Source organism: Monodelphis domestica, chromosome 4 (genome assembly GCF_027887165.1).
Source record: "Monodelphis domestica isolate mMonDom1 chromosome 4, mMonDom1.pri, whole genome shotgun sequence".
Lineage (NCBI taxonomy): Eukaryota > Metazoa > Chordata > Mammalia > Didelphimorphia > Didelphidae > Monodelphis > Monodelphis domestica.
Genome location: NC_077230.1, coordinates 191,147,009 through 191,169,990, shown reverse-complemented (window position 1 = coordinate 191,169,990; position 22,982 = coordinate 191,147,009). Strand labels below are relative to the sequence as shown.

The following is a 22,982-nucleotide window of genomic DNA, read 5'->3' as shown; positions in this document are numbered from 1 at the left end:
ATTAAATAAATGTGCATCATTGTAATTATTATTATTTGTGTTTGGCTCTCTGTTAAATCTAAAAATGCCTCTCTTCTTATTCCTTTTTTCTCTTTTACTCCCTTCCCTGCCTCCCATTTATTTGGGCACTAATATGCTATTTTCAAAATCTGCAAAGGCTTGGATTTACAAAGCTAGTTCTGAAAAATTTGTAAAGCTCCCTTAAATCACTTAAAATATTATATAAATTTAAGTTGTTATTATTATGATGATTTACTAGAAGCACTCAGGATAAAAATGTATTTTTATGTGACTAAAATAATCCTTCAGTATAGTTATCAGGTATTTCAATTGTAATTCAGAATTAAATAGCAAAAATTCACTGAAGAAAATAATTTGTATCCTAATTAGTATCAAGGATTTACAATTATAGAATAATGTCCTGGGCCATTTTGGTTCTGTCCTGGGTCAGGTTCATTTGCACTCTCCTTCATCTTCTCTACCTCCACTTTTCTCCCTTTTATACCTTAATGACTGGTTCCCCTACATTTTATCCTGTAACTGTCCCATGTCCCCAAGTGCTTCCAGTTAAGATTATTCTCATTAGCTTATACAGCCTGGGGAGCAATACAAGAACCAACTAAATGCCTATTCTGTCTCTAAACCTATCAGAGTTAAGAAAAGGTAATGTTTTCTAGGGATTAATAACAACAACAAGGAAACAGAGCAATCTGCAGTAGGAAAAATGGTGTGAGAGCTGGAGTTGAGAGACGCAGGTTTATATCTTGTAGCTAAAACTAACTAGCAACATGGCCATGGGTAACTCAGAGACTCAGTTCCATCATCTGTAAAATGGGAGGAATAATAGCTATAATAATTACTGTTCAGAGGATTGAATGAGATAATACAAATATTTCACAAAACTTTTTTTTTTTAAACCCTTAGTTTCTGTCTTGGAATCGACACTAAGTATTGGCTCCAAGGCAGAAGAGCAGTAAGGTTTTGGCAATGGGGGCTGAGCGACTTGGAAATTTCTGATACCAGATCTGAATCCAGAACCTTATGTCTCCAGGCCTGGTCTCTATCCACTGAACCACCTAGCTACCCCTTTCTCACAAAACATAACAAATTCTAGAAATTATAGTAATCATTAATAACAGGAAGCTAGGAAACTGGGAAGCCTCAACTTCTTCATTCTTTATTATCCTTAAGTATAAAATGAGAATAACTTCTGACATTTATCCAAAACTTTAAGGTTTGCAGACCACTTTTCATACCTTATTTCAGTTGAGTTCCAAGTCCCACAAACAAACCCAGGAAGACGTGCTATAGATTTTATCATCCTCATATTACAAATGAAGAAACTGAGGTTGAGAAACATTAAGTGTCTTGCCCAAAATCACAGTTAGTCATATTGAAGGTGGGATTTAAAACACAGGACTCCTAGATTCCAAGTCTAGCACTATTTGCACTCATTATTTCACAGGGTTTGCTGTGACAAAAAGGACTAAAAGCATCAACTAAATGTGAACTGTTCTTACTATAGAGGCACAGAGACCCACAAAAGATATCTAAACATGTAACTGTATTTCCTTTTTATTAGCTCCATTTTGCATTTATATTTAATCAGCTACATTAACAAAGAAAATAGTTAAGAGTAAGTGCATTTGTCATGTTACAGACATTATTTCATTAAATTTTATTCTATTGTTAAAATGCTCTTTCATGCCTCTTGCCCTCATTCTCATGCAAAGAAGTATACTTGGACTGGAAGGTCTCACCGGGCCTCCATATGCACTTTGCTGATGGTGCAACTCCACAGTATAATCCTTCATGCCACTTTCCAAAGAGACGATGAACCACTTTTCCTTCCTGATCCATGACAACCCCTTGGACTTCATTTACATTAGAATTCCAATAATTCACCTAGAAAAGAAAAAGACCCTTCAGCTAGACAGTGTCAGCTTCAGGATACAATTAAAGCCATTCTGACTTTGTTGGAAACCTTAATCAAAAAGAAAATTTAATTCTAACGAGAGCTAAAGAAATTTACTTAGCTGCAAAACTTGAAGCCTAGATCATTTCAAAAGATTTCTAAAGAAATGCTTGATACATTATTATATAGTTTGTTCTGAATGTTTGAAGAATTAGAATATGAAGGAGGAAAAAAGGTAGACCATTAGCTAAATACAGTAGGACCTTATTTTACATGGATTCAACACATGCAAATTCAAGCATAGGTAGATGATTGGCAATGCAAAAAAAATAAATACAGAAAAATATGTAAAATTAAAAAATTATGCACTAAATCCATCCCATTTTCCCAAGTGGCTTAGTCTCTTAGCAGTTTGCCTCATCACACTCACTAGAAGCATTTGTGTGAACCATTCATTACATTGTTTTGCACCAAACATTAGATTCCACGTCAGCCTCTGGTCAGAGTTCTTGCTTGTAACAAGTTGTTTCTGTGCCAGAGCAGTGCTTCTTTTTGTTTTATTAACACTATTTAATCATTATAATGGTCCCACAGTGCCAGATTAGTGATTTTGATAGATCTGATTAGCCTAAAAAAAGCTATAGAATGTATGTTCATATAAGAAATATTTGTTAAATAGTGGGATTCACTATTATGCATGATTTTCAACTTATATAAAAAGGTCTTGGATAGTATTGGTCATATAAAATGAGGTCCTACAATATACAGTTTAATGCAAGTTTTTAATATATATATTTTTTTTCCTAACCATTTGAGCTCTGCTTCATTTTATTTTAAATATTTTTCCAATTATATATAAATACAAATTTTTACACGAATTATTTTTTTTTAATTTGAGTTAAAATGCTCTCCCTTCTTTTCTTTCCTCCTTTCTACTTAAGGAAGGCAAGCAAGTAGATATAGGTTAGTGAACACTGCTTCATTTTAGAAAAGAAAAGTACAGAATGAAATTTTAGAGTTAGAAAAACCTTAGAACATTTCTAATATACTCTTCCTTCATTTTTAGGATTCTTGATTAGAGTAGCAAAGGACTTTAAAGCTACCTAATTTAACCACTTCATTTATTAAATGAGGAAACTGAGGCTCAGGGAGGCTGTCAATGAAAGAAACTGGAAATTAAAGAAGCATGACTTGCCCAATAGAATTTAAGCTCTTTTAGGGCAGTTGTGTGTGTGTGTGTGTGTGTGTGTGTGTGTGTGTGTGTGTGTGTGTGTGTGTGTGTTTAATCTTTAGCACTTAGAATAGTACCTGGTATATAATAGATGCTTAATAAATGCTTGTTGAATTGAATTGAATTGCCCCTCGTCACCCTGTTGGCCAATGGCAAGTTAGAATATTACTCTGGGTTCAACAGAGACGCAGTTGAGACAACATGCTATTTTACTCATTCAATGATAATTTATTGATAATTATTAGATTAGATAAGGTTATGAAATAAGTATGATATAGTTGATTTCTTATAAAACAAATGTGATATAGTTCCTATGATAGGAATTTGGATCTATGATAATGAACTAATTAATTATTCTTTGTAGTCAAATACTTTTCCTATATTCAGCAATTTAATTCCAGGAGTAGAATCATAAAAACAGAGAAATGGATCTAGAAGTCATTTCCCAAATATTTTGGTAAATATCTGAATTGTATAATAATCCCTCACATGCCCAAGTGTGTATGCTCATTTACATAACAGAAAAAGCAATGGATTAGGAGCCAAAACAATTGGGTCCTGCCCCAAATTTTCTGGCTGATCTTAAAGGTAAGTCATTTGTATTTGTGTGTGGCCTTAGCTATCTTCTGGGTAGAATGACGGAATTGAGCTAAGAGTCTCATTTCTTTCATTTGAATGATCCCTTTCAAATATAACAATCTATGCCTTTGAACTGGTTGTCTTCCAACCTGGAATTCTCGTCTTCCTCATTTGCAACTCCTGGAGTCCTTAGCTTTCCCTAAGACTCAATTCAAGTGTCATTTTCTGGAGAACTATTCTGTTCCCTTTAGCTGCTGCATCTGTCTTTCCATCCAATGTTATCTATAAGATGTTGTCTTCTTCATTCAAATGTCAGCTTCTTGAGAGTGAGGACTGCTTCACTTGTTTTTGTATTGCTAGACTCTAGCATATTTCTTTGCACACAGAAGGTGCTTAATAAATACCTCTGGACTGACAGACTCTGTGTTTGCAAAGTGTCAGTTAACACTTCTAACCTGGCTCTTTAGATCTGGGATCCCCCAGGAAACAGAAGAGTAAGTAGTAACTGGTTATCTTAAGATTAGGAGAAGGTACATAAAACTAAAGGAAACTCTCCTTTAGCTGGGGAAAGGGATCGAGAAAAATGTGACCTAATATTAAGCTGACAGCATATCATTGTGCCTTATTAGAATCAGCCCAGTAATTTCAAAAAGCTGAAACAGATGAAAGGAATATTCTTTATATAATGATAATGTTTTCAGTCTACACTTAATGAAATACAACATGTAACTGGCATGCCAAGTGGTAACTCCAATTCTGACAGAAGGAAGGGAAGAATGTCTTTGTGGGGATTTGAATATAGCATGCATTTATCATTTTAATAACTTACCTTCCTGAGGCTAAGGGTCTATTTTTCTGTTAATCAAATTTCCATGTTTATCATAATGGTGGGGATAAATGGATAGTAAGAAATTGGTAGCTAGCATATACTTTATTGCTGCACTTAAAAGTTCTTAGAAGCTGATAATGACTTCATAAACTCAGTTATCATAAATATGATCAACTGAAAATGGATACTCAGAGAAAATAAGCACATGCAAAAGCTATTTTTAACACCTCAACCTGGTCAAAATATATGAGCTTGCCTTTGCAATGTCCTATCTCTTCCTTAGGACGCATTTTAGACTGTTTTCCCTAACCACATTATTTACCTTGACAAATGTGAGTTTACAGATACAAATACTGCTCTTTGTATTTCTAATAGTGATTTCTCCATAATGCTCTATCCATCTCCTTCCACTGAGGATGTTGTGGATACACGTAGTGACTTTGTTCCATACGTAGTAATCTCCATACCTAGAAAGAGAGTGTGTTACTACTAAAATAATGAAACTCACAGACATCTCTACTTCCGCACTGATGATAAACCTAAAAGCTCTTTTCCTCTTCGTTTTCTTTTTGCTACCTCCTCTCTGGCCGACTTCAAGAAATCAGTGATTTATCTGATAGCAGATGCTAAGTGTCTGATCCTGACCCATATGTAGCTGAGATGAGAATGACTAGTTGGAAAGAATTAATGGGCTTTACCCAGATAATTCCACAAAGTTGTTGCAAATTCAGTGAAGTAATGTAAAAGTTATCAGTTGTTTTTCCCCAAGAAATATCTGGGAAAGTATGTCTTCATAGATCTTTGAATTCATCTCACATAAATTGCATACATATACATAATCTAGTAAAATTACCAACTCCAAAATAAAATAAATGAATTGATATAGTCTAATATACATAATATACTAATTCATAGGCTATGTACCACCACATACTATATTAAATATTCTTGCTTAATATATTTACATGCATACAAAATATTTCTACCTCAACATACAAAATTAGCAACACATTCATGTATGCATATGAGTATGTATTTACATATACACAAGAACTTTTATCCATATATACTTAGTTATGCAGACATATACATAAACATGTTTACATTTGCATATATACATTTTCAATTTGTATAGCTATAATTAATTATATTAAAATATAATATATATGTAAATATGAAATAAAATATAATTAATTATATAGGTGCCCATATATAAAATAAACATATTTGTGTGCAATTTCACTAGTGTGGAAATTCCCTCCCTGATGGAGATTGGTAAGTCATTGGTAACTAATAGACCGAGTAACTGAGAATTTAAGTGAATTACCCACGGTTGGTTGCATGATTAGTATGTGTCAAGGTGCAAAATCTGAAGCCAGGATGTCCTGATTTTGATACTGGCCCTAAGTCTAATACACTATCCTGTCTCTCATACAACTCTATGTACACATATGCACATGCAGCAGAGAAGGAAGAAATAATGGAGGGGAAATGGAAAGAAAGCGCAAAACTATACAAATGAGTTATTCAAAGCTACTAGAAGAGGTGGTGCAGACAATCATCTTTGGCAACAGCTTGGTTTCCCTAGGCTGACTTCCAAATAAGGAACAGTTTCTCAGAACTATCCACAGTGCATTTAGGGACAAAGGGGTCAAAACAGGACATATTCTGAAAGAAATGGGAAAGAGAATAGGTTGGACTGAGGTATTTCACTGCTACATGGAGTGAATTAACTCTTCCCTTGGTTGACTTACATGTGGTCATCTTTACCATGGAACACAAACTGCTTAAGATAGGAAGTTTTCATTGCCATATGCCTATAGAGCTTCAGATTTCTACAGTTCCCATTTTCATTATGAACATATTTCTAAAGAATAGATGTAATCATATCACTCCCTTGTTCAAAAAACTTCAGTGGCTCCCTCTCATCTCTCTATGTAGTTGTTCCATTGTTTCTGGCTCTTTGTGACCCTTTTGGGGGTTTTCTTGACAAAGATACTGAAGTGGTTTGCTATTTCCTTCTCCAGCTCATCTTACAGATGAGGAAACTGAGGCAAACAGAGTTAAGTGATTTGCCCAGTGAACGAGGCTAGATTTGAACTTGGGAAGATGAGTCTTCCTGACCTCAGGTTTGACACTCTGTTCACTGTGCCACCTCACTGCCCTCTTATTTCTATACTCAAATACAAACTCCTCTTTTTGGTATTTAGAGTCCTTTGCACTCTGGCTTCTACCTATCCAGCCAGATTATTTCACATTATTCACTCCATTTACAGGTTCCCCGTTCCAGCCAAATGGACCTATACTTACTATTTGTTTCCGGTACCTGACATTCTAACTTCTATGTGTCTTTGTTTAAATGTTTTTCCCATGCCTAAAATTTTTCTTCATTACCTTCATTTAAGGCTCAACTAAACCTCCTATGCCAATTCTTTTCTGCATGCCCTAATTTGTTAAAGGACCCCCTGTCCAAAATTATTTTCTATTTCATATTTTGCATTTTCTCATCTATGAACATGTCATTTCCCTAGAATTTAATGAAAACTCAGAAGCACAGAATTAGAGGGCTGTAAGGTATTTGAGCTGCCATTGACCCCAACCCATACATGAAGGGAGTCCCCATATTTGACCAGCTCTTTGAAAGGAGGCATTATTATATTTTTTTGTCTTTGTCTTTACAGCACCTTAGATAAAATCAGCAGTTAGTAAGTACTTTTTTGAATTAAATTAACACTTCAAAATCAACTTATATTTATGTAATAATAATATTTATATAATCCTTTAATATTTGCAAAGTGTTTTTTTTTTTCATGGATAGGATCTAGACCTGTGATATTATTTGTACATGGAATTCCCAGATGAGGAACATTTCCCAAACTATATAGATTGGTACCTTCTCTGCAACTTAAGAATTTTAAAAAGCTGTCTATCCACATCCAGAGGAAGAACTGTGGGAAAAGAAACACAGAAAAAAGACAGCTGCTCGATCACATGGGTCGAGGGGGATATGACTGGGAAAGTAGACTCTAAAAGATCACCCTAGTGCAAATATTAATAATATGGAAATAGGTCTTGATCAATGACACATGTTAAATAAACCCAGTGGAATTGCGTACCAGATTTGGGAGGGGGAGGGAAAGAACATGAGTCTTATAACCATGGAAAAATATTCTAAATCATCTAATTAAATAACATTTTCAAAAAATAAAAATACAAAGCTGTCTATCGCAGTGAGAATTTAAGTGATTTGCTCAGAGGCACACAAACAGTATGTGTCTGAGGGGGAACTTGAATTCCTATCATCCTTCATAACCTGACTCCTTCCTACCTTTCCAATCTTCTTCTACCTTAATTTTCTCCTACAGTCTAGTGACACTAGTCTCCTTGCTATTTCTTGGACACAACAGTCTCCCTATGCTGATCATTTTCACTGTCTTGTTGCCTAGAATGCTCTTCCTTTCTAACTCCTGATTTCCCTGGCTTTCTTCAAGTTTCAGTAAAAATCCCACTTTCTGCAAGAAACTTTTCCTAGTCCTTCTTAAACTTAGTGCTTGCCCTCTAAGCATATCTCCAGCTTAACCTGTGTATATCATGTGTGTCATGTATGTATTGTCTTCTCCATTAGACTGTGAGCTCCTTGAAAGCTGTCTTGTGCCTTTTTTGTGCCCTCAGGGGTTTGCACTGTGCCTGGCACATAGTAGGTGCTTAATACTTGCTCTTTGACTTGACAGGACTTGCTAGTCCTAAGACCAACTCTCCATTCACTACACCATGCTGTCTTTCATACAACAATAATATCAGTAGAAGTTCTACATTAAAAGAAATGACCCTCCAAACCCAAAAAATGTTTAAAAGAGCTGTTCCTCAGAAGATCACAGAGAAGAAGTGAGCAAAAGGAGGAAAGGGAACCTACTTTGGAAGCATCACATTCAATGTTCCCACAGGTAGGATTTCCATGGATTTCCCCCAGAACTTGTTTTTCCATCTTATATCTGAAAGAGAACAAAAGAGAAATAGACTCAGAATCCAAAACTTATTCTCCATCACTTCTACATGCTTTATTATGTGATGGGGATCTTGGAATAGTAGATTTCGGTTTAGGAAATGATGAAAAGGTGACTCCCACCACCAAAGTCAAAGATATCAGCTATAAGGCAATCTGAATCTCCTGAAGATTATCTGAGCATGAAGAGATCAGGTATGACAGAAATTTATGAATGGCAGCTCTCTACAATGGATACTGCAGATTTCTTCTCAACTAATAAAATGGAATATACATATACTATGAACACTTAAAAGAAAATGGCAAGTGCTCTGAAGTAGAGAGTAGAGCATATAGGATAACCGTAAGGTGAAAAGAATGAATATGCTATATATCAATTGTATAATCAAAATGACCATAACATCATAATGCCACGGATTATTATATACACTTATGAGAGGCATATTCCTAAAGGAAGTTAGAACGTAAAATCCCTGACTAAAGATGCTTTCATAAAAGATTATGAAAAAATAAAGTTAGATTCATTCTAACAGATTAAATGATACAGACTAGCCAGGTAAATATCTGGATGAAGAGTCTCACATTCCTATGTGAAATTATTTCCCTCCTCTATTCTGATAAAATAGACAAGAAATTTTTAATCATAGAACTTTAGCACCTTCCTTAATGGTAGTTTACTGTCTTTGAAAAACATTTCATCAATGCCGTGTTTCTTTCCTGTTCTATCTCCATAAACAGACATATACATAAACAGAGATAGAAAGAGATGGACAGACAGACAGACAGACAGACAGACAGACAGATAGATAGATAGATAGACAGACAGACAGATGGATGGCTCTATTCACAGGTGATAGCCCAAGTTATGTTTTGTCTTCACAGGAATTTCTGTAGGTTTTATAGTTCTGACTAAAACTTGCTCACTGGGTACAGATTAGCCCTTGTTAATCAGTGATCTTAGTGCCTTGACACTTACTTCTAGCTCTGACTTCTCTTTGGAAGCAACTAAGTGACATTGTAGATAGTGTGTTGGGCTTGCTGTCAGCAAGACCTGAGTTCAAATTTGACCACAGATACCTATTACCTACACGATCCTGGACAAGTCACTTAAATCTTTGTATGCCTCAGTTTCTTCAACTATAAAAATAGGTATAATAATAGCACCTATCTCATAGAGTTGTTATGCAGATAAAATGAGATGATATATATCAAGTGCTTAGCCCAGTGCCTGACACACAGTAGGGTTTATATAAATGCTTATGTCCTTTTCTCTTTTCAATATGGATCATTTATATTTTGTATAAATCATTTTGTATTACAGTTATCTGGGTATGTTCTATACACCTTAACTCCACTATAGGTACAATGAAGGCAGGGATTGTAAATGGCTAATCTAGATTTTTTAATGTCCTGAAGAGTATTGTGCTCTTCATGCAGAAGATGATTAATGCATGTTGGTTGGATTTGATTGAAATTCAATTTGTTCTTACAAATATTGAAAATATAGTCAGAATAAAATGTACAATAAAATATAATTGTAATAATAAGCAAAACTTCACATAGAAAGGATGTTTTAGAGTTTACTCTTTAAGATAAAAAAATCCAGGGCAGCTAGGTAGCACAGCAGATAGAGTTCCAGGTCTGGAGTCAGGAGGTGCTGGGTTCAAATTTTGCTTTAGATACTTCCTAGCTGTGTGACCCTCAGCAAGACACTTAGCCCCTATTGCCTAGCCCTTCCACTCTTCTTTCTTAGAATAATTCTAAGACAGAAAAGGTAAGGTTTTTTAAAATCTTTGTGAACATTTTATCTTTAATCTTTGGCATCCTCAAAAAAACAAGAAGGGGGGTAGGACAGCTAGGGGGCTCACTGGATTGAGAGCCAGCGCCAGAGAAGAGAGATCCTGGATTCAAATCTGGCATTAGCTGTGTGACTGTGGGCAAATCACTTAACCCCAAATGCTTAGCCCTTCCTTCCTTTCTGTCTTGGAAACAAGACAGAAGGCAAAAAACCAAAACAAAACAAGAGAAGGGTTTAATGGCATTCTTTTTTAGGGTGTGAGCACCAGTGATATCAAATGACTTGCCCAAACTCCCAGTCTCAGCAGTGGCACCTTCAACTGAGAGTGCAGCTGCCAGCTCTAGTCTTTATTTCTTCCTAATTCTAAGTTGAAAATTCAATTACTGAAAACTGAACTCAACAATTAGTAACATCTTCTGAGATCATGAATTGGAACTCTGCATAGAATACATTTGGAGATGAGAAACTTTTTCAATTGCTCATCAATGTGACCTTTAAGTTATATAAAAAAAGTACAAACCTTGCCAAAACACAAAATTCTTTGATTCACAATGGCAGGCAGAAATGGGTGGATGGTGGCTAACCTGGTTAAAAAAAAGAAGAAAAACAAAGACACAAAGTGTCTAGAAATTAAGACAAAACTGCCCCTTTTTTGCATTATATGTAATGTGAACATTCTTTTTAAATGGTGCTCTTCCCAATGGGTTAAGAGCTATACAGCTCAGCTATACCTTAATGAAACAATCGCAGAATGTTTCACTGAGTTAATGGAGGTTTACATGTCCTACTTTCATATATTCATCACCAACATTTAAATGCACTTTAATGGGGGGGGGGGTTGTTCCTATATTATTCACAGTAACTTTTCTGTCTAAAGGACTTTTATTCCATAGGAGATTTACCTACCTGGGCAGAAGAGAACTGGAGAAAAGTAGATTTACCTGCTCTGAGAAAAAACGGAATCCCTTGTCTTCTCGAATGCACTCGTACGTCTCACCAAGCACAGGGTTGAATGGCTTACTTCCTGCTCTGAAGTAGGTTGAGCAGTATCCTGAAACTGCAAATGCAGCAATGAGGACCTGTTAAAACAGTCGAGAAATAAAAATAATGTAGGAGACATGTAGCAGGTGAGTCCCATCCCCATTCTCACTCTATAGATGGGGTGCAAAGCATCTCTCTTTATTTTGGTTTCTTGTTATCTCTTTACAAAGTCTTCTTCTTTGAGTTAAGGTCTTCAAAGGAGAAAAAAATAGTCTAAAACTAGAATGCAAAAAGAAAGTGTCTGGGTCATTTTAACAAGTACCTCATAATGGAATAGTCAAGACTAGGTCTTCTTTAGAACATGTTGCCATGATCACAGATCACTCTCAGACTGGAAGTGTACTCAGCACTTGTCTGGGGGTAGAGTTAAGCAGATGGGGGAATTGTTTTAATTCTAGATTGGAATAAAGTCCAGGTCAAAGAGGAAATATATTATTTATCCAAACCAAGCCTGAAATCTTTGTGGTATGGGCCAATGGCAAATGGTGGTTTTTAGGAGATCCAGATAGAAAGAACATGCCTTAAAACTGCATTGTATATGTAAAACCCAGTGGAACTGCTTGTTGGCTATGGGAGAAGGAAGGGTGGGAAAGAATATGAATCCTGTAACCGTGGAAAAATATTCTAAATTAATTAAGTAAATAAATAAATTAAAAAACAAACAAACAAACAAACAGCTAGGTGGCATAGTGGATAGAGATCTGGATCTAGAGTCAGGAAAACTCTTCCTGAGTTCAAACCTGGCCTTAGACACTTGCTAGCTGTTTGACCCTGGGCAAGTCACTTAAAGCTGTTTTGTCTAAACAAAACAAAACAACAAAAAACCCCAACTTTCTGGGATACAACTTTACATCATAAGTTAAGGAAATTTGTAAGCTGGGCTAAATTTTCTATAGAGTGAATCCTCTCTTAAAAGGACATGAACCTCCTTGGCCTTAATTTACTCAATTTTAGAGAAGAGGCTTGGTTTCCTTTTATTAGAAGAGCGTGATCTCTACCTTAATTGCAAAGAGAGTGTGTCTACATGTAAAAAGAAGCAGACTACACTAATGATGATGTTGATGGTGAGAGCCAGCATTTATTTGTGCTTTAAGGTTTGTAAAATTATCTCATTTGATCCCTTGAGGTAGGTGCTATTATTATCCTCATTTTATAGATAAGGAAACTGAGGTTGAGAAAGGTCAAATGATTTGCTCATAATCTCAAAAGCTAGTAAATTGCTGATTGCAATTTGAATTCACGTCTTCCCTATCCATGGCACGCCCTAACTGCCCAGATGCTCATGATTTTTCATTTTTATTTTTAATCCCTTAGCTTCTGTCTTAGAATAACTATTGTGTATTGGTTACAAGGCAGAAGGGTTAGGCAAGTGACTTGCCCTGGTTTACACAGCAAGGAAGTGTTTGAGGCCACATTGGAACCCAGGACCTCCCGTCTCTGCATTTGGCTCTCAATCCACTGAGCCACCCAGCTGCTACTGGTGCTTATGATTTTTAAAAAAATAAATATAGCCAACCAGGGTTAGTATTCTGACCCACTTGAGCCCTGTTCTGAAGCTAGCTTGTGTTTGTATGTGTGTTTTGATGGGCATTGCCTTGTGGCACCAAATATTACCATGCGTTCATATGGGTCATCAGTTTCTGAAGCCTTATCCAAGAGCTCACTATATTCAATTTCTTCACAGAGATGCTGCAGAGTGTTGAGGGGTTCATTCAATTCCACAGGCATAGAGACCTTAGATAGATCTTTGCCAATATTGTTTCTCAAAATATTCCACAGATTAATGTTGCTAGTATCTGGACATGGAGCTGGGAGGCAAGTTCGCCGCCCATTTCGGAACGCCCCTCCTGTCAGTTCTCCATTAAGGACTGAAAGAACAAAAAAGAAAAAAAAAGAAAAAGGCAAGAATCACAGACTGGAAGATAAAAAAAAAGAAATAATGCATATGCTGAATTTATTAAGCCTTCCATATCCTTAAGAGTAAATGGCATTATATCAACACATGGCTATTCATTAATGCACAAACAATCATGGGAGTATAATTTACTTACCAGGTGTTAAATATATTCAAATAGCATTCAAGCAGACTTTCAAGAAGAAAATTAAGTGGGTGGGAAAAAGATGTCATTTTTAGTAATTGAAAACTTTTCACATTAAAAGTATTCTGAGTGACGTTAGTACTGGAAGAGCACTCATATTTAGGAAGGATTAAAATTGCTTGCAGTTTGTTTCCAAAGATGGCAGAACCAGGAGTAAAGTAAAGTATTTGCAAAAACCCCACAAATCTGGTTTTGACGAAAACTTTCTAATAATTAAAGCTATCCAAAGGCATCTTATGTTCTCTCTCATTGGAGAGTCCACAGAAGTGGGCTCTAGGACCTCTTTGTCAGGTAGGCTGGGGAAAGGATTATTTTTAGAGATTACATAGCTAAATTGTCTTTCAAATTTAAAATTCTGTGGTTCTGTACTCAGCAGTTTACTATTTGGACCAGTGAGAGAAACAAAACATAAAGATTAGAAATCATTGGGGAATCAGCTCTGTAAAGATGATTCTCTAGAAAAAACAATGCTTATACTGTTGGAAAAGCTATTATAGTAGCAAAGACAAGTACGCAGGTTATAAAAAACCAGAATTCACCACAACACATACTTTGCCGGGAAATGTTGTCTGCAACACTGGTATTGTCTTCAGATATATTATCGCTCACATCACTGATATAAGACTCATCGTCTGAAGCCTAAGAAAGGAAAAGAGATGGGATTCAGAAAGTGGAGAAAATTAAGTCTTTAAATAGTCAAAAAGTTTGGAAGATGGGTATACAAAGCTGAATCCAAACTACTATTGTTAAAGGAAATGTAGTAAGTCATTCTTTCTTTCTCCTTGTGAGTTTATTTTTAAAAAAGAGACTAGATTAATATGAAATGGGTGTCACCAGGAAAACACCAACAAAGGAAAAACAGAAAAAAATGAGACCATCTGTCAAAAGCTGCCTTTTCTCCCAAACTCGGTACCTCAAATCCTCTTAATATCATCCCATATCCTCTCATCCCCCACCCCTGTAGTTATGCCCTTGATTCCCATCCTTTACCATCTCTTTCTAGAGCTTGCCCCCTTTACCATCTTCTCTTCCTACATTAATTTTTGATCTATCTTTATTTATTGATTCCTTTTTCGTTAAGTATAAACATGTCTAGATCTCCTCTATCCTTAAAAAAACAAAGGAACAAACAAACAAACAAAAAACAAACAAGCCCAAAACCCTTCACTTGACTGTCTCATCTCCTCAGGCTATGGACTTCTATTTCATTTTCTCTTTTTATAGTCAGCCTCATAGAAAAAAGCTGCCCCCAATTATTGTGTACACTTTTGTATATGCAATTCATTTCTTGACTTCTTGTAATCTGGCTTTTGCCATTTGACTGAAACTGCTCTTTCCACACTCACCAATGTCCTCTTTATTGCTAAATCAACAGTCTTTCTGGTCTTCATTCTTCTTGACTTCTCCAGTGTTTGACACCTTCTCCATTTGTACACTCTGTCTTCTTTAGGGATTTGCAATACTACTCTCTTAGTTTTCCTCCTCCCTCTCTAACAGATCCTTCTTTGTCCTTTTGCAGAATCATTTTCCATATCTCACCTCCTCTTTGAGAATATATGACAAGGATATGACCCAAGCCTTCATCTCCTCTCTCTGTATCTTGTTCATTTATCTTCATGTTAAGCTTCCCTGGGGTCAGCTATCATCTATGCAGATGTTGCCCCCCTCCCACCACTCATCTACTTACTTGCCCTCATCTCTTTCTAAATTCCAATCAGATACCTCTGTCTGCTAAATATCTCCACCTAACTGTCCCATTACAAACTCAGTATATTAGAAAGAGAGCTTATTATTTACCCTTCCTCCTATTTATTTCAAAGGCACAACCCCCCTCCATTGCTCAAACTTATAACTTTAAAGTAATTCTAGTCTCATCCATTTCTGCTATCCCTCTAGCTAATCAGTTGCCAAGTCTTTCCTGTTCTATCTCTATAATATCTCTTCCATCTGTCTCCTTTCTTGACTCACATCACAACTACCTTAATTTAGGTCCTCAGCCATCTTGCCTAGACAACAATAGTATCCTATTTAGTTTCTCTGACTCAAGTTTTTCCCCTCTCCAATCCATCTTCTACATGGCTGCCAAAGTGATTGTCCTAAAACACCATGTCACTCTAAGCAGTAAATTCCAGTAACATAAAGTCCCTGGAACCAACTAAAAATAGGATACACAAATAAAATAGGATCAAATATAAACTCCTATGTTTGGCCTCTCAAGCTCTTACTATATGGACCAGATACTAATCTACTGTCCATGCCCCTTGGTCTAGCCATTCTGGCCCATTTGCTGTTCTGAATATGTGATGCTTCATTTCCCCCCAGGGTTTGCACTGGCCATCTCCCATGCCCAAGATGTATTAGCACCTCATCTCCATTGCTTACAAAGCTCAGCTCCGTGTAACACCTCCACAAGGGCTTTCTTAATCCCCTAAATTGCTAGTGTTTACACTGTAATGAGCTTATATTTACTAATATATTTTCCACATATATGTACTGTTTCTCTATAATATTTGACTTGGTCTAAGGTGGATGCAAGGATCCACCATCTTACTTTGTCCTCTTGCCACCCAGTCATGACCTCTAGTGAGAAGACTCTTCCAATGAACCCAATTAACCTAATTAATCCTAATAAAATCTATTAATGACCAAATTGGCATGGGTCCTTTTATCTTTGGTATCTCAGTATTCAGTATTATACTAATACTATTATATATACTAATACTATACAAATACTATTTCCTAGTATCAATCAAACCTCCTCTCCTCTTGACAAAACAGGTCATTTTGTAATGACTAGTTTCTGGTGTCTTCCTTTTTCCCAGAGGCAGCTCTGTCTTAGGAGATAACATAGCTTGGTATGAGTAAGAGTAAGAGATCTTTCCCTTCTAAGTTTCCCACCTGCCCCTTAATTTATCAGAAATAGAATTGTATTGCTCTCATTAACCGACAAAACCAAAGCTGAATGAATATTTTAGGTTTGACTATAAGTGCAATAAATAAATCATGCCATTCTAAGACACATTTTTACAATAAGCTAATCACTATATAGTTATAGAATTGGAGACAAAATATTGCTCACACCAAAGCCATGATGTATATATGTTTTTGATGCGTATCATTTAATATTCATCCTCTGGAAAAATGAATAATAGTGATCTTTTGCATCTGTTCAATTTTTAATTACTTCCAAAGTTCATCCTAAAAGCAAAGCATACCTACCAGCAATATACCAGATATAATACCTATATCGAATATATAGGTATTATATTTATTGCATCTTCTTTTTAATAACTTAGTTTTATTGAACTGATTTTTATTTTTACCTCTTTTTTCTTCTTTGCTACAAAGGATGCCTAAATGGGTGAAGGAGGGAGGAAGGGATAACATTGGGAAATAAAAAGTAAGATTAAAAAATAAAACAGAAAGCAAAATTGGAAGTAAAAACAGATGCTGAGAAAAAAATAAAAAAGTGTATGGATATGAGTATAAGGGGAGTAGTGAATGAAGTAAAATATCTTTTGATACCTCAAAGATTTTTTAACCTATATGGGAAAAAACGCTTTGATCAGAGAGAGCTGGGGAAAAAAGTGATATTACTGGTTTCTGCTTGTGTATCGATCAGTCACCAGCCCTGCATGACCTTGGACACACTTCAATAGTTGCGTCTCAAGTTTTCTGACCTGGGAAGTTAGAACAGATGATCTCTAAGCTCTCTCACAGTTTCACCATTCTAGGACTCCATATATGTTAGGCAGACAGACAGACAGATAAGTAGATGATTGATAGATAGATGATAGAGAGACATATAGATAGATAGATAGAAAATCTTAGAATTTCACTTGTCACTCATGACAGAGTTCTCTTCGATGTATTGAGTGACAAGTGGGATAAACCTGAAACAAACGTCTTCGGCATATAGAGTTGTTTTTTGGCCAGGAATGTATGTATTTATGTTTATTATATGCACGTGTATAATTCTTATCACCAACTACTACTGCTTTTGTTGCTCTGTTAAATAAATAGCGATAAGATGGATGAAACAGAGAAGGAAGAAAGCAAGAAAGAGGACAAAATAAGCATTTATATAATGCTTACTAGGTATCAGACTCTACAAATACTGTCTCATTCAATTGAAGAAAGAAGGAAAAAATTGTTTGTCTTATTTATTACTTATTTACATCCAGAAAAAAAAATGCTGCCCAATATCAGTACTTGGGATACATATGAGTTCAGAAAAAATTTCTTTCTTAAATAATATCAAGCACACAGTATAAGAGAACCAGAGAATGTAACATGGGAAATAGGAGATCATATAAATCCAGTAAGCATTGAACCTCTATGGTCATAGCTGCTCATCATAAAAGCAGCAAAAATAGTGATTGGTGATAAGAATCATACACATGCATATAATATACATCAATACATACAATCCTGACCAAAAACCAAACCAAAATGCTGAAGACAGTTGTTTCAGGTTTATCCCACTTGGCTCTGTGATAAGTGACACATGAAAATTCCAAGGGCACAGAAAAAGGTTTAGTTGAAATGAGTGGGAGGAACAATGACAATTACATCTAGAAAACATTGCATTTTCTACTTATGAAGAGGGAACACTCAGTTTTGCAATCTTAAATGTCAAAATTTATTCATTCGCTCACTCAAAAACACTTATTAAGCACATGTTCTGTATAGCCTACTGTGCCAGGCACTAGAGAGGCTGGTTTAGATAATAACTCATTCCTCTCAAGGGTGCACTCTGGGATTCCTCTGCCATGGTCTACTTCTTCATCCAGGAGCTCATTCTAAGCACTCTGTGCCCCTGCAGCCTCTCCTTCAGATTGGATGGTTCCATTCAGAACAGGACCTGATAAGGATCCCCTCCACTGTAGACCACACTCTGGACTTTCTCTAACATTTCCCTTTATTGGATACTTTTGTTCCTATTCTATGTCTCCCTTTCTCAGCATCCTTTTTATGGAATGTTTTCCTCCATTTAAAATAGAAGTTCCTTGAGGGTAGGGAGAGCCTTTCTTGTTCAATTTGTATTCCCAACACAGCGCAGTGTCTCATACAAAGTAACCACTCAATAAATACCTGTTGACTTAATTGTTGAATTAGATAAAATGTAGCCTATAAAAGTTATAAGACTTTGAGTATACTGGAAGTGGGGAGAAGGAATATATACAGCAATGATAATATATAGTAATTTGGCTAATCCAGTAGCCCTCCTCACCTACTTACCTATGCAGACATAAGTTTACATGGAAAATATATCTGAGAGAAAGAGAATTGTTTTAGGAAAACAGTGAATTTTCTATCTGTATGAATGAGGAATGGAAGAGCCTGAGAGTTTAGAGGCCTGCTAGCAGCATCTTTGACAGTCTAGGGTCACCTCTATATACAAAAGAGGTCCAGAAAGACTCTGTGAGGATCCATTTCTTTAACACTATTACTTTGCCTCTTAGAATCAGTTCTGAGAAGAGAGGTTAAGGTATAGGTAATTGGGGTTAAGTGACTTGCCCAAGGCTACACAGCTAGGAAGTGTTCAAGTCATATTTGAACCCAGGACCTCCCATCTCTAGGTCTGGTTCTTGGTTCATTATGCTAATTAGTTCCCTTTAAGAAGACACAGTTTTGCAATTACAAATGACAAAACTCATTCATTCACACAAATATTTTATTAAACAGGTACTGCATCAAGAGCACGGTCTCGGCACCGGATAGTTTAATATAATAATAAAGTATAGTTTAAATAAAACAGTCCTTGCCTTCATGACCTCATAATCTAGTGGGCAAAGTAAAGATGCATACAAAGATAATCATACACATGTGTATATTAAAATATACTCCAAAAAGGGAAAAGAAAAATGAAAACCCATATGTATAAAATATTCACAGCAACTTTTATCATAGTAGAAAAGAACTGGAAACTAAGGGATTAGATCTCAATTGAAGAAGGGCAATTAAATGACTCAGTGGATAGAGAGCCGGGCCTGGAGATGAGAGGTGCTGGGTTCAGATGTGACCTCAGACACTTCCTAGCTGTGTGACCCTGGGCAAATCATTTAACCCCAGTTTCTTGGCCTTTGTTGCTCTTCTGCCTTAGAACCAATACTTAAAATCATTTTAAAGAGTTTTTTTTAAAAAAGACATCAACTAGAGAATAGATTAATAAAATATGGTATATGAATGTAATGAGAAATTACTGTGCTTTAAGGAATGATGAAAAGGGAAGATTTGGAGAAGTTTAGGGATTTTTGCATGAACTGATGCAGAATAAAGTGAGTTGAATGAGGATCACAAATTAGCCTCTAAGAGCTCCAGTGTAAAGAAAAACAACTCTGAAGGACATAACATTGATCGATGAAAGGACCAACCATGAAATTACCAACAATTCCAGAGAACCAATGATGAAGTGTGGTACTCATCCCTTCATGGAGAAGTAGTAACCTTAAGATGCAGAATGAGACATACATTTTTTTTAAACATGGCCAATGTGAGAAATTGTTTTGTTTCCTGATGAACATTTGTTACGAGGGTTTTGTTTGTCTTTTTTTCTACTAGGAGAGTGAATATGTGAGGTAGAAAAGTTTAAGGATGATGTTCTACTCCCTTGCTCCTCCCCTCAAAAAACAAAGAAGCAAGATCAGAAAGAATGTGAACTCATTGAGAATGGGGATCGTTTATCCTTTGGGTATTCTTGATGTCTAGCACTTAGGTGCCTGGTATACAGTAGGCACTTAATAAATACTATTTTTTGTTTGGTTTATAGTATTGGTTTTATATATATAATAACCATATGGTTTGTAGATTGGTTGATTGAAGAATTCACAGATAAGTAGGATAGTTTTAAAAGTTTCATGTTGAATTTAAAAGAATTTTAACTTACAAAGAAAATCAAGCCCTCTACAAATGACATTTGCATTCTCATATATTTCCCTTCCTTCAAATCTACATTATATATGGAGATATATATTTTACTGGGCATTTGTTAAGTTTAGAAAAAATGAAAAGAATTAGAGACTTTGCAAAAACACAGTGCCATTCAAATCTATGGGAAAGAATTTGGACTGCTTTAAAGAAACTGAAATATTACTTCACTAGAGGACCTCTGCCACCTACTTCATGCTGAAATGTGATGGTTTATTTCTAAGAACTAGCCATAACCACTAAGCACAAAGAGTGATTTGGTTTACCATCTGGTGGTGGGTGGTGGTTTAAAGAAAAAAAACTCCAAAAGCCCCAATCAAAAACCCAAACCCAACCCACCAAATACTATTTAACCATGCAAAATGGATGCCAAATATCACAATCCTATGTCATCAGACTCAATGCTAGTACACAATGTGGGCACAGGGTGAAGTAGCTGATGGCCTCATGTGTTCTAGTTGCTCACCAGCAACCTGCTTAGGGTGGAGAAATAGAATAAAGCTATAATAAAGTGCCAGAGGGAAGCATTCCAGCCTGATGGAATTTAGGAAATGATCTAATCCTAATAGGGGAAGAGTTTTCTAATACTTTACTGATTTATTTGGTTGAACCAACTGTTAAATTCGGTCGTGGGGTCCTCAGAAATGATAACCAAACAAGTGAAAAAAGTGTCCTCAGCTTGATCCCAACATCCAAGGGAAAACTAGGCAATGATTGTAGGACTCACAAAAGGGAAAGGAATATAAGACTACTATAGAAATGCAATTGATTCAATGAACATATATTCAGGACCTATGAAGGAAAAAACACTTCATTCTGGAGTCAGAGAACCCAGGATTAAATTCTGCTTTTACTAGTTGTATAGCCTTGGGCAAGTCACTTAAGCTTGCTAGGTCTCAGTTTGCTTCTCTGTAAAATGAGGTAATTATGCTAGATTGTTTCTAGAGGTGCTTGCCAGTTCTAGACATGTGATTCTAAAATCTTACTATATGCTAAGTGTTAAGGATATAAACATGAAGAATTCAGCCCTGGTCCTCTAGGATTTGAAAATCTTTTTTAAAATTCAATTTAATTTAATTTAATTTTCAGTTCTAAATTCCCTCTTTCCACTTCATCCCCTATGCATTAAGAAAGCAAGAAAAACAAAACCCATGACAATATGTATAGTCAAACAAAATGGATTTCTGCATTAGCTGTTAAGGATCTTAAACTCTAATAGAGAGGATAAGAGAGGAATACAAATAAATAGGGTACAAGAGAGAACATGAGAGTCTAGTTGAGAGATGGTGAGGGCCTGAATTATATAATGGTAGAGAAAACAGTATGACAGAGGTAGAACCAAACAGTGTTATCAACTAATTGCTTATTGGGCTTTAGAATGAATGTCTGAGGTTTGAGCCCGAGTGCCTGGGAAAATGGTGCTGTGATCATTGGAAGGCTGAAGAGCAAGAGGTATATGAAGGCAGTTTGATAAGAGAACCCAGTTAAGTGAAGCTTATTTTAGCAAAGGGGAGACCTGAGGGTGTTTATTGACAGAGAGCAAGGAGGCAATGATGTGGAACAGTTTGAAGATGAAAGAGACAGAGAGGGAATGATGCAGCAAGGTCACAAGAGAGCTGGTGGGGAATGTATTAAGGACATAAGTACAAGGTTTAGCTCTATCCAAAGGAGGGCTGCCTGATTTTCTGAGACTGGAGGGAAAGAAGGGAGAAAGAACAGGAAAGGCATAGAGTAATTCTGATTTTGAATAATATAAAAAGGCCTGATGCAAAGATAGAAAGAGACCCCTTTTTCTATTTTTACCTCTTCCTCCCTTCTCCCCCTGTCATCTTCAGAGAAGAGTTTGTAAATGTCAAAGGACACACACAATTGGAAGGGAAAGGCAATTCTCAAATTTAGCCAAGTAAGTTAGGAAATCCCTTATTCCTCCTCTATTCTTCCTTCTTTCTCCCTTGAAATGAAAGCATATTCTCCTCTTCCTTCTTCCCTCTCTCTCCTCCTTTCTTCGATCTCTTTCTTTTCCCTCTCCTCTTTCCTATTTCCTTCTCTTCCCTTCCCTTCTTGCCTCTGTCTCTACTTTCTCCCTCTTCTCTCATCTTTCTTTCTCCTCCCTTCCCCCCCACCCCCTACATCCCCCATTTTCAGGTAGGTAACGTGAAGGGGAATCTTCAGTGGGAGAAATGAATGTATCATAAAGCCACAAAGAAAAGATGCACCTTGTTCTTTGAGGGCTGTTTTGGGGTTCTGTCCTAAAGACATGCTCTTTTATTTGTTCATTTCTGTTCTGGGATCTTTGAGAAAAGAGATTTTTAAGTCTTTAGATTGTTGGAATTGAAAGGGACTTGAGTCTCCTTGTATTAGAAAAAACACTGAGTCAAGTGACCCAGGAGACCTGGATTTCAATACTGGCCCTGACACTTGCTAGATATGTGATCTTTTGACAATAAAAAAAATAACAATGGTAGTTAATGCACTCAACTGTGGTTGTTTCTAAGAACTGTGTAAAAGAGCAATATGGTTTATAATCTAGTGATAGTTGGTAGAGAACAACATTTGG

General features: G+C 36.2%; 1 protein-coding gene across 25 annotated transcripts in view; it reads right to left on the bottom strand.

Annotated features, from left to right (window-relative positions):
* The window catches only part of OSBPL6 (oxysterol binding protein like 6), a 280,006-nt gene that overhangs the window by 23,690 nt on the left and 233,334 nt on the right, over positions 1-22,982 (bottom strand). For all 25 annotated transcript variants that reach the window (XM_056794053.1, XM_056794044.1, XM_056794056.1 and 22 more), the window contains 7 exons: positions 14,047-14,134; positions 13,011-13,264; positions 11,297-11,434; positions 10,876-10,939; positions 8,468-8,546; positions 4,877-5,021; positions 1,761-1,905 (listed from right to left, as the gene is read on the bottom strand). In XM_056794053.1, the coding sequence (XP_056650031.1) occupies positions 1,761-1,905; positions 4,877-5,021; positions 8,468-8,546; positions 10,876-10,939; positions 11,297-11,434; positions 13,011-13,264; positions 14,047-14,134 (913 nt within the window). The remainder of the gene's footprint in view (positions 1-1,760; positions 1,906-4,876; positions 5,022-8,467; positions 8,547-10,875; positions 10,940-11,296; positions 11,435-13,010; positions 13,265-14,046; positions 14,135-22,982) is intronic.